At 50.1% G+C, this 11,646-nt stretch overlaps 1 protein-coding gene and 1 pseudogene across 3 annotated transcripts; both read right to left on the bottom strand.

Moving 5' to 3' along the window:
* Positions 1-436: 436 nt before the first annotated feature.
* LOC122454925 lies at positions 437-5,878 on the bottom strand (annotated as a pseudogene).
* A 2,266-nt stretch (positions 5,879-8,144) lies between these two features.
* On the bottom strand, positions 8,145-10,289 carry LOC122455266 (duodenase-1-like). 3 transcript variants are annotated; one of them, XM_043490254.1, is made up of 6 exons: positions 10,157-10,226; positions 9,815-9,962; positions 9,190-9,325; positions 8,886-8,999; positions 8,742-8,783; positions 8,145-8,408 (listed from the first exon to the last, which is right to left on the bottom strand). In XM_043490254.1, the coding sequence occupies exons 1-6, from the start codon at positions 10,209-10,211 to the stop codon at positions 8,247-8,249; spliced, it is 657 nt and encodes a 218-aa protein (XP_043346189.1). In that variant the 5' UTR covers positions 10,212-10,226; the 3' UTR covers positions 8,145-8,246. The 3 variants fall into 3 exon arrangements, with proteins under 3 accessions (XP_043346189.1, XP_043346190.1, XP_043346188.1); XM_043490255.1 differs by lacking the exon at positions 8,742-8,783; XM_043490253.1 differs by having other exon boundaries at positions 8,155-8,408; positions 8,742-8,999; positions 10,157-10,289.
* Positions 10,290-11,646: the final 1,357 nt, after the last annotated feature.

Raw genomic sequence — 11,646 nt, 5'->3', positions numbered from 1 at the left:
AATTCAACTGAAGGGGGAAAAAGTATTTACTAAAACTCACTATCCTTCATTTAAAAAATTTCTTTACAAAATAGGAACAGAAATGAGGGTTTTATTTATTTTTTTTCAAAGGAGAGAAGAAATGTTTATTATTTCACTTTAATATTGTATATGGCATCCTGGCCACACAGTAAAGCAAAAAATTAAAGTAACAGGTTGAACATTGAAAAATGGACAGGGGAAGGCAGAAAGTTGGGACTTGGACCCAAAGATTTCAAAGCAAGCCACACAAAACAGTTTAGAAATTTCTATTTGCACAACAGAAGGTGGAACCTGAAGCTAAGCCTAGAAAAAAATTCAGTGATTTATTAAAGAAACTGACAAACTACAAAGATGGTTTCTATCTTGCTAGACTGTAAGTATCTTACTTGGCTATTAATTTGAAACAATAAAATGACCACGTCCCAGGTAATTTGCATTTTAACGTGTAAATAATCTACATTTTAAATATTGATTTCTCTATAAAAGGGGTCCCAGAACCCCAGTCCTGGTTGGTGGCTTGTTAGGTACCAGACTGCAAAGTAGAGAGGTGGGTGATGGAAACCAAATTATCCGCCCCTCCTCCTCCAAACATGTCTTCCATGAAAGCAGTCCCTGGTGCCAAAATGGTTGGGGACCACTGCTCTAGAACTTGTTTTAGCATCTGAAGTAGAAATAACATCCAAAAAATGTCTTAGTAAACAATAAACTGAGCTTAACTATTTTATCTGTAATCAATTAAGTTTACTACACCTTTCCAAGCATTAAAATGTACAATTTAAAGAGCAAATAAACTTGGGAGCTTGCTGGGAGGTTCTATCGGGGAGGCACAGCTACTCCCAGGCCCTATACTGAAGACCCGTCCTACTCCACCAGGGATGGCGGTCCGGTTTCACTCAGGGCACAGCTTCGGGAGAAATGCTCATGGGAGCAATGAAGGAGAAAGGAGACACCCGCCTAGCTAGCCAGGTCAGTCGCACCAACCCTGGCGATCAAAGGGGCGACAGGTATTACAACCAGATCGCCCTCACATCCTGAGAAGGTTTTTATTGGGGGGCGGGGGGGGAGGGAGGGGGCAGCACAGGCAAATGACCTGAGTTCAAATCACAAAGCCCTGTCACTTACATTGTATCTCACCTGTTCAAGACACCACTTGCAGCAAGTGCTGCAAACACAAGACAGTTCACGGGAACAATGGTATCACCCCTTAATATTGACATCATTCGATAAATTACAATTTAAGAGATCCTTATAAAAAGAAGTCCACCTAATCACAGGTACTGTAGAATCCCAGGCTCTTCCATACATTACTGGAAAAAACAAATGCAAATAAACAAAGGCCAAAAACCTTCAGGTAACATGGCAACCCACACCCTTCGCTGGTCAGACTCCACCGGACACCTCAGTACTGCGGGAATGTTCCATCGATTTTGGCGGCCCAGGCCATGAGCCCCCCTACAACGTCCTTAACTGTTAAAGAGTCTAAGTCTGTCCAGGACTGCAAGACCTTCACGGCTTTCTGGGAGTCGTTGCCCAGTTTGCAAATCACATAAATGAGGAAAGACGCCCTTTCCTGTGCGCCCTGCTTCCCTTCCCGGATGGCTTCTCCCAAGACTTTCAGGCTCTCCTCGTCCCGCCGTTCCAAAAGTTTCAAAGGGATGTGCAGGGCGTGAGGCAGACGACAGATGTCCACCTCCACTTGAGGCCTGACGTCCAGCAACAGGTGGGGTGCCCCAGAATCCAGAAGTCGCTTATAGTCCATGACGGAAATTCGCTCCTCCGGGCGCAGCAACCGGAGGGAGCGGCCCTTATCCGTGGCCGAGGAGCCCCAGAAGCTTTCCTAGTCCTGCAGGTCTGTCACAAGCCCCGCAGGCGGCACAGTCGGGCCTGAGCCTCCGCAGCCGGATACAGCGGAAATCGCCTCGGAGAGCGTCAAAGAGCAACAGGCGGCCGTTGTAAGAGGGGCCCAGGCCCGCAGCGGTCTTCGGCACTTCAGCGCCTGCAGGCAGCCCAGGACCCCGGTCACTGCGCCGAGCACCCGGCGATCCGCGCAGTTGGTCACCGTCTCCGCCGGGGGTGGCCGGGGGAACACGCAACGATAGCAAGGCCCCCCGCCGTAGTGGTAGACCCTGAGCTGGCCCTCGAAGCGCAGCGCGCTGGCGGACAGGAGGGGCCGGCCGGCGAGCACACAGGCGTCGCTCACCAGGTAGCAGGTGGGCGCGTTGTCGCAGCAGTCGGCCACCGCGTCCTAACGGCGGACGAGGTCCAGCGCCGTGGCCGGCGTCAGCGCCTGGGCGTAGGGCACGCACTCCACCGCCGAATTGAGGCGGCACAGGACGGCGGCCGCCGAAAAGACCTTGGCCTGGCCGGCCAGGGCCTCCCCGTGCAGCAGCTGGCGGAGCAGGTTGCTCGCTTCGATCACATCATAGTCCACGAGGCCCAGGCGGCCGACGCCCGCCGCGGCCAGGTACGGCGCCAGCAGGCAGCCGAGCCCCACGCAGCACATGATGAGTATGGCCGCGGCCGCCAGGCGCAGCTGTCTCTGCATGCCGAGCTCTGGCAGCATGAGCTGCCGGCTGTAGCGCTGGATCTCCTCTCCGGACAGGGCGGCCCTGGGAGGCAGGGGCGACACCGGAAACCAGCGTGCTGACTCCTGCCCCGCGAAAGGGTTGCCGCCAGCCTCTGCTTCAGGGAACTCAGCTCCTCCTCACCTTGCGCGACTTTGGCCTGCAGGGCCAGCACCTCCTCCCCGGCAGCCAAGCCGGGCCTCTTTCCTGAAATGAGGGTTTTAATGATAATGATAAATGATCCCTGCAAAAATCCCACACCAATCAATATAATTAATGATGAAATTTTCAATGATTTTTATTCGAGAGCCAAACAATACTAGGTCACACAGATAGCCATAATCATCATTTCTCTTCAATAATATACTAGAGATTTTAGCCGCTACAGTTAAGCAGGCATTAGAAGTAAAAGGTATAAGACAGGGAAGGAGGAAATAAAACTGAATATTCAAGACCTAATATACAACAAGAATAGCCAGGAACCTGCAGGTCAATTATTACAATTAGTAATTGTCAAATTTTCTGGGCACAAAATCAACTCAAACATTAATCATATCTCTCTATATATGATAATAGTTATGTCACGCGAGTGTATGCTCCTCGGTTCTTTGTGTCGTCACAACAAAAATTTGGAGTGACGGACATTAAAGCCCCCTGGCGGGTCACAGCTCTCGGAGGACAGACCGTGTTATAGCTCTCAGGTCTCAAACAGACCATGTTACAGCTCTTAAATAAATCAGTGTTACAGCTCAGTGTTACAGCTCTATTTATTTAGATAATAGCAGGAAAATCCATCTTTGAGGCGCGAGGGCACGTTGATCCAAAGACGCAAGGTGGGAAGAGAAGATCGCCCCATCGTGTGGGGGAGAGGGAGGGAGCAAAAAAAAAGGTGAGAAGAGGGCTTTGGCTCCTCTTTTTATATGTTTCTCTGTCCCTGGGCCTGTCTTATGTAAATTGGGCTTAGGCAGGAGCTTTGTTTATCTTACCTGAGGTTCTCACTCCACCTCGGACCTTTCTTTGTTCTATTCTTTGTTCTATTTTCTCGGGCTTTCCCTTCCAGGTCTTTTAGCCACGGCCATTTTGGACTCTTTTTCCCTATTCTAACTACCTAACAGTTAGAAAATGAAATTTGAATAAAACATTAAAATCATGGAAATGGTGAAATAACTAAGTATGAATCGTGAAGATATTGCACATTCATGTTTGGAAGAGACAATATTTTTAAGGTATTCATTCCCCAAAAGTGATCTACAGATTCATTGTACTCAGGAAGTATTTCACAGAACTTTATTGGTTCTAAATAGACGTGGAAAACCAGTAGCCAGCATTGGAGAAGACAGGCTGAAAGGATGAGAATAAGATGGGAGGTCTTGCTTTAGCAAATGAAGTCATAGTAATGAAGATAGTGTGGTACTGATGGCGCCATAGAAACAGCGATCACAAGATAGAGACCCCGCACACATTGTGTGACGTTCTACACAATGACAATGTGAGACATTCTACACAAATATAGAAACTTGGTTTATGATGGTTTTATGGCAGAGTGGTGAGAGACTCTTTTTTTCCTCCTAAATAAGTGGTGCTTAGGAAAACAAATGTCTCTATGGTGTCTGTAAGGACACATCTTTCTCCATGGAAAAAATCACTTGGCCCTGCGGCACCCTCTCCTGCTCCTTGACGCTGTGGCTCCAGGGTGCCGCTGACTGAGCTGCAGAGAGCAGAGCAGGGGTGTGAGGAGCCTGGAGTCACAGGAGATGCGGCCCAGGAGCCGGGACGGGCGGTGACATCAGGGCAGGGCTGCAGCTGAGGGGACACTGGGGTGACAGACAGCCCTGGGGGCGTGACACTGTGTCTTGTGCTTTTCAATGACATGAGTGCAGGGCTTCTGGGAGCTTTCTCAGGAATATTGTGAAATTAACGTGCATTTGCATGAGGAACTTATAGAGGTGAGTTTTCTAAAATGCTCATGTCCTAGGGTATAACGAATCCCAAGATCTCAGAAAATGTTCTTTGACCGCACAAGTGGCCTCCCATTAGCTTTTGGCTGAGGTTGTTGGGGATAGTACTGTTGGGATTTCAGGTCACGGGGTGGGTGGAGACAGTGGTGTAGCTAAGGGCCTGAGAGATGGGGGAGGTGGGGCAGAAAGTGAGCTGCTCGGGGCCTGGGAAAGAGCCAAGACTCCTGGAGAGCTCTGGGTGCTGTCATCTATCACCTTCAATCAATCGCACACATGCCTCCTATCCTGGACAGGAGTGAGGGGTGGAAGGCACTGGTTTATAAGCTGGGTCCACTGACAACTCCCATACTGTGGTTGGTTTGTCTGAGTTGTCTCTTCCTGGCTGGTGTGAGGGATTTTACTTACGTGTGTTTTGTAGCTTCACATCCTCTACCAAATGCACAACCCATTCTTCTGGTGGTGAGGGAGAGGCTGAGACCCATGAAAGATCTTAGTGACAATCTTCCTGCTTGCCTGCCACCTCTCCTTGCTGAGCGTCTATGTGGCATCAAATTTGTGTTCTTCGTTGGAATGGGACCTGGTTCAGAAATTAGAGCTGCACAGAGGGGTCAGGACTCGGGATGTTTAGTGAGATGGGCTACACCCTCAGGAATGGGCATTCACTCACTGGTCCCTGCCCAGGAGGCAGAAAAACAGCCATCAGGAGCAGGAGTAGCTGCATCTTTCCAAAGGTTTGTCCAGGTCACAGCTGCTGGGGTTTCTGCTTCTAGGCAAAAGCACAGGAGAAGGAAGCAGGGGAGGCTCAGTGCCCCCACAGACCTTGAGAGCTGTGCTTCCCCCTAGCCAGGTGTCAGCATGCCACAGATGACCACCTTCTCTGCCCTGGATTAGGAGAGAATGACACCGTCACCCCACTCGCACACAAAGACTCAGCAGAAGGAATAAGAAAGTGACGCCTGTGGTGTGTGTTACCTAGTGCACTAGTGTTACCTAGTGCAAGCTTGTACTACTTGCTAAGCAACAGGCCAATAAATCCCAAGATGAGTTGCTGAAACAAGGAATAGCAACTTTATTCAGAAAGCTAGCAGACCAAGAAGATGGTGGATTCATGTTTCAAAGAACCACCTAGCCTGAGTTGGAATTCAGGCTACTTTTATACTAAAAGGGAACCGAGTAAAGTCAAACATTTCCTGGTTCCAGTAGCCTCAGGACGGTTGTGTTAATTTCTTCTGTCCTGCTTTCTTTCATCAGTGGGCTTGTTTCCTGTGAGCTAAACAAAGGTATTTTAGCTTAACGTTCATTACCTGGGAGCCAGCGTTCCCAGAGATGTGCCATCATGTATAATTAGTGTTATAGGCAATATACCACTAGTGACTAACTAACAGAATACCGAAGTTCTTCCCTATCACACCAAGAGGCGCTGGATCCCCAGGAGCCCCTCAGTAATTGAATCTCCATTTCTCCACTCTTGGTACTTTTATGATCCTGATAATATCATGCATAATTACTAATAGGGGAGGTTCAGGGATTTGGGAGATTCAGCTGCTGCCCCTGTGAAGCTGACAGGAGGGAGAGGTAGCCCTAGAATAGGTGGCTAGAGAACAAGTGGTGAGGACTATGATGAGGGATCTGCTTGTTGCCAAGAGTGAGGAAGTGGCTGAACTTGGTTTGGGAGCAGATAGACCTGAACTCACCAAAGGGAACCAAACAGCAACCCCATTTCCTATCTTGCCAGGATTCCAGCCTCACATTTTTGTGGTGTTTAAAATCAGCTCTTCAAATGTAAATATTCTGTGACAGAAATTTTTTTTATTCCACTATGCTGAACAAAAGTCTTGGACTTGATACTCGTTGGACCAAAACCACCATCACCGGGTCCTTCAGCATTCGGTGACCTGACTGGCTTGGCTTGTGCTGAGGTATCCAGCATCCCTTGAGCTGAGTTGGGTGCTCTCCCATCCAAATCAGGGTTCCTGTGAGGGGAAGGGCCTTCCTGTCCAGAAATGCTGGTTACTGGTGTGCGGTGATGAGATAAGTGATGGTGATCACCCTAATAATTATTCTCCGCTAATTTTCTCAGTCCAGAGACGAGTGAACCACGTCTCTGGTGTCTCTGGGCTTTGCCATGCTGAACATGTGCAGATGATTCCAGCACTGTCACCAGTATGAGACAGAAGAAAGAGGAGTGGAAAGGATGGAATGAGGAGTTCTAAACAAGCCAAGTCCCAGTGAGCTGTGGCAAGAGCATCTTATGAATAAACAGACCAGAAGGAAACATGCTTAACCATTGATGATGATGATCTGAGGGTGGTGAAATTGTAGGCCATTTTAAATTTCTTACTTATATGTCCTGTATTTAGCTATCTTTTCCCTTGTAGCTCAGTTGGTAAAGAATCTGCCTGCAGTGCAGGAGACCCGGGTTCGATCCCTGGGTGGGGAAGATACCCTGGAGAAGGAAATGGCAACCCATTCTAGTATCCTTGCCTGGAAAATCTCATGGACAGAGGAGCCTGGTGGGCTGCAGTCCATGGGATCGCAAAGAGTCGGGCATGACCGAGCAACTAACACTTACTTACTATATGATTATATGTGTTGCTTTTACACGCAAAATACATTTTGCCATGGTCGAAGTTCACTCACCATGCAAACGTCCAGCAAATCACTTCTCTTTAGCCCAGCCTTCTCTAAGCTTCATGTTTTTAAAATGAGATTACTTTCCTGAATAGATTCTTACATGAAAATTCAAAGATTACTGAAAAATAAAAGAGAAAAAATTATTCAATAAGCTATTGGGTATGGGCCACCTTTGAAATTTTAGGATACCTTGAATCTAAAAAATTTTGTTACTATGACTTTCCTTTATAGAAACATACATACATGTGGGAATGACGGAAATGGGACAGGCTGGCTCAGCCCAAGGTGGAAGAGCTCCCTCAAGGTCATTTGGGGCTGAAGGAGGATGTGCCCTCAGGACACCAGAGGCTGCACAGAGCCCTGGGCCCGGGACTCCAAGACAGGACTGTGACAGACACGTGAGCTGAGCTTGTGAATACTGAAGCCCTCCTGAAACTTTCTTAGGCTTCTGATCTCTGTCTCCTCTGACACGGGGAGGGAACACTCATGGGGTGAGTCACACCTTGGTAAATCTCCCCATTTCTGTTAGGGTGGACAAGTGCCCCCCTCAACCCCAGAGCTTCTCAGGTGGTCCCCTTTCCAAATCTGGACTCTCTTCTGTTGCCCCCTGGGTACTGGGATGGGGGATAGGGGAGTAGGTGTGGACGAGGAGGAGGGCATATGGATCAGACACAAGGGTCATGGACAAGGGGGTCCAGTGTTCCTGAGGAGGGGTCTCCCTTCTCTGATGGAACTCACAGGCAGCCTGAGGGGTGTTGGCACTGGGGACATGTGACTGGAGGGAGCTGGCTGTCGGTACAGCAGGTGTTTTTATTCCAGAGATGGAAGGTGGGGGTGGGAGAGGCAGTGTATGTGCTGGTGGGAGGTGGGGGAAGCCACTGACAGATCAGAACTGTGAACAGATGTTTCCCTGACAGAGAAGGTGGCTAACAAATACGTGCATAAAGGAGGAATCAGTGATTTCTGCTCAAGAGATGAATGTTTAATAAGTTCCAGGCAACCTCCCTCCACACATTTTGACCAATGCTTCCAATCCCAGGGAAGATGGAGGGTCAATATCGGGGGCACCTCAGGCTGATCCCTGGCGTTTGTACTGTCTCATTGTTGTCTGGATCCAGTACAGAAAGCTGGAGATTCTGGTGTAGACATCTGGAGTTGTCCCATCTTTTCTTCCATAGGACACAATGCCCTGGGCCACACCATCACACACGAGCGGGCCCCCGGAGTCACCCTGCGGGCAGAGAGAGCAAGAGCTGACTCACCTTCTTCAGGTCCAGTCTCCCTGCCACCCTGGGGTGGGTGGTCTCTGTTAGGGCTCCTGGCTGACTTCAGGGTCCTGTTGGTCCCGAGGTTTCATCCTTGCATTGACAATCCTGCTGCTCCACCTGCAGCAAGCCCCTGCCCATTTGAGACTGTGGAGCAGTGCTCACCCCCCAGGGACACAGGACAGAGACCAGATAGGAGGACAGGCTGCGGGCACAGGGACGGGCTTTGTTCCCACAGCCCCCTGTCCTCACAGCTCAGCTGGGCCCAGGGTTTTACGGGATAACATTGGGGATCTCACCGAGTAAGAATTCTTCCTCTTGTTTGGATCTCCAGCACATATCTGCGTGACGGGGATGTAGTTTCTGAAGCGAGCGATACATTTCTCCTCACTTTGGACTTCAAGGTCCACCTCCTGTAGTTTGTCTACAGAGGTCATATTTACCTCCAGTCGCCCCCAGCCGGCCACACTGCACATCATCCCTGGATTCACCTTCTCGAAGCTCCTGGGCAGACTGATGGGGCTCACTGCATCCGTCATGTCAGCCTTCCAAGCCAGCTGAAGGTAGAGGACAAGCATTCTCACCTACTGATGGCCCACAGAGGCCGCAGGACAGTCATGGGGTTGCCTCCTCACAGCCCTGGGACCACAGAAGGGGTCATACAGGAGGAGGGTCAGGAATGAGGTCATGGGGAATGCAGGGCCCTGGATGGAAGGGTCCCAGAGTCAGTGCAGCCACGGGTCCCACCTGCAGTAGCATGATGTCGTTTTCAAAAGTTTTATCATTATAATGTGGGTGCGGGAAGGCTCTCCTCACGGGGATGACCTGCTGGGTCCGCTCTCGTTCCATGATGCTGTGGGCCCCCAGGGTGACATCAATTGAGCTGCACAGAGAGCAGAGAGAGGGGGGGTGTCACAGGAGAAACGACCCAGGAGCCGGGGGAAAGAGCTCAGCTTGGGACAGGGCAAAACTTGGGGTGGGGCAGGGGGAGGGTGTGGTGAAATTCTAGGTGATGGGCCCTGGGGCTGAGTGTCTCTGAACTGTCTGCTCCCTGGCAGCCTGGGCAGGGTGGCAGTTCCTGGAGTCCATGGAGGGTGTTCAGTCCTGCACAAGCTTGACTGTCTCGAAGGAAAACAGGAATTTCTCACATTTGCACTGTGGGCTCCAGGCCACAACCTTGGTTTCCTTATGTTCCAGGTTTGATCAGTCCCTTCCCTCCATGCGCAACTGGCATTGACCTGTCCCTCTCTCCCCAGTGCTCACCTGTCCTCTGAATAGCTTCCTATGTTACCTGGGTGCACACGTCTACAGCTCTAAGAGGGTTCCCTGGGAAGCTCAACAGCGGCATGGAGGCCCAGGCCCTGCTCCTCACCTTCCCAGGCAGTGAGCTGCTGTTAGCACGAAGTCCTCACGCACAAGGAAACCCCCACATATGTGAGGTTCCCCTGAAATCTTGAACCGAAGAAACGCCATGTAGGGACGGGAGTGTGGCTTGGCCTCATGGCCCCCGATGATCTTCCCTGAAAGAAAGATTCCAGCCTGCCCGCTGTGCTCATGGAGCCAAAGTTTGACGAGGGGAGATGGGATCACGGTTTCCCTGAGTTCAGATAATTTCTTAGATGGACCAGACCCAGGCTGTGCATGAAGGTATTGTCTGAGCAGGTCCATCCATGTGGGGTGGGACTGGGCCTCTGAGGGTGGGACCATCACTCACCTGCCTCCCCAGTAGGGGACAGAAGAAGGGCCACCAGGAGCAAGAACAGGACCATCTCTCCAGGAAGACTGCCCAGCTCTGAGCAGCTGCTGCTTCCTTCTGGTCTTTTAACCCTGAGTTGTCCCCTCCCATACTCTGGCCTTTATCATGTGAGCCTTCTCTGAAAGCCTCAAACCACTTTTCTGGAGTCAGAGTGGACTGTGAATTTGAATTTAATTAAAGCGTCTGCTGAGTTTTCATCCATTGGGTGGGGCAGGGGTCGGGGTGGGGGCAGGGCCGGTGGTCCCATCAGCCAGTCCTTAAGCCCTCAGGTGCCTGAGCCCCAGAAACCTGGGCCTCATGATGAGAGATCAAAGAATGTCTTCGTGTGGTTCATTTGAGATCACCAGGGTGATTGTGCATTGAGACCCCTTCTTCAGCAAGAATGTGAGAAATATTGGAAATGAGATTCCTTGCTTCATGTAGAGGAGATAAACCATCATGGATCAAACTATAAAGACAAGATCCATGGTGTGGAATAGACATAATGGTGTGAAAGTGATGCTGAAGAGGGCTTATTCCCCTTACTAAAGGACTCAGTGGTTTAAAATAACAGCAACATTGCTTTACCCATCTGCATTTTGGTCCGGGTACAGTGTGGATGGCATTCCTCTACTCACCTTGGCATCAGGGCTGCTTGAAGCCTGGAGGCTAAATCACTTGCAGGATTGCTCACGCATACCCAATGGTTGGTGCTGGCTATCCACTCGGCACATTGGTTTTTCTCCACAAGAGCCCCTCAAGTAGTCTCACTTCATGGGATTCTATGGCTCCCTCATAACACAGCGGTTGGTTTCCCCAGAGTGAGCATCTCCTAAAAACTGAGCCAACTAGAAGCTGTGCTTTTCCATTACCTAGACTTGGATGTCATGTGGCACCTATTCTACCATATCCCACTGCTTAAAGCAATCAAGAGCTCCCCTCACCCAGGTTAAAGAAGGAGGCCCTAGACCTCCTTTGTTGCAGTCACGTAAGAAGAGCCTGTGGGATGGAGACAGGCAAAGGCAGTCGTGTCCCCATCATGAAAATGGGGGAATTCATGGAATCAAAGAAATTGTTGTTTCTAAACATCTTGATCCCAAGCCTCTTAAAAAGCAATAACACCTTAGTTAAAGAAACAAAGCCCATGGTCAATAGTGATTCTTGCAAGAGAGTCACAGTGAACCAAGGGGTGTCCTCATCCCACATGGGCTCGGACACCCCACACTAGACGACCTGGAAGAGATATCAGAATACAAGTGAGGTGAGGAATGTTGCCTTCCATAGGGAATGCAGAAGGGCATGGCAGCCCACTCCAGTATTCCTGCCTGGAGAATCCCATGGACAGGGGAGCCTGGCGGGCTACAGTGCATGGGGTCACAGAGACTCAGACACAACTGAGCGACTGTTAGTACTACTACTACGTAGGGAGTGAACATCCAAGGGCTGTGAGGAGGGTGTTTACACAAGGG

The sequence above is a fragment of the Cervus canadensis genome, chromosome 17, assembly GCF_019320065.1.
Source record: "Cervus canadensis isolate Bull #8, Minnesota chromosome 17, ASM1932006v1, whole genome shotgun sequence".
NCBI lineage: Eukaryota > Metazoa > Chordata > Mammalia > Artiodactyla > Cervidae > Cervus > Cervus canadensis.
This window is presented reverse-complemented; position numbering and strand designations above follow the sequence as displayed.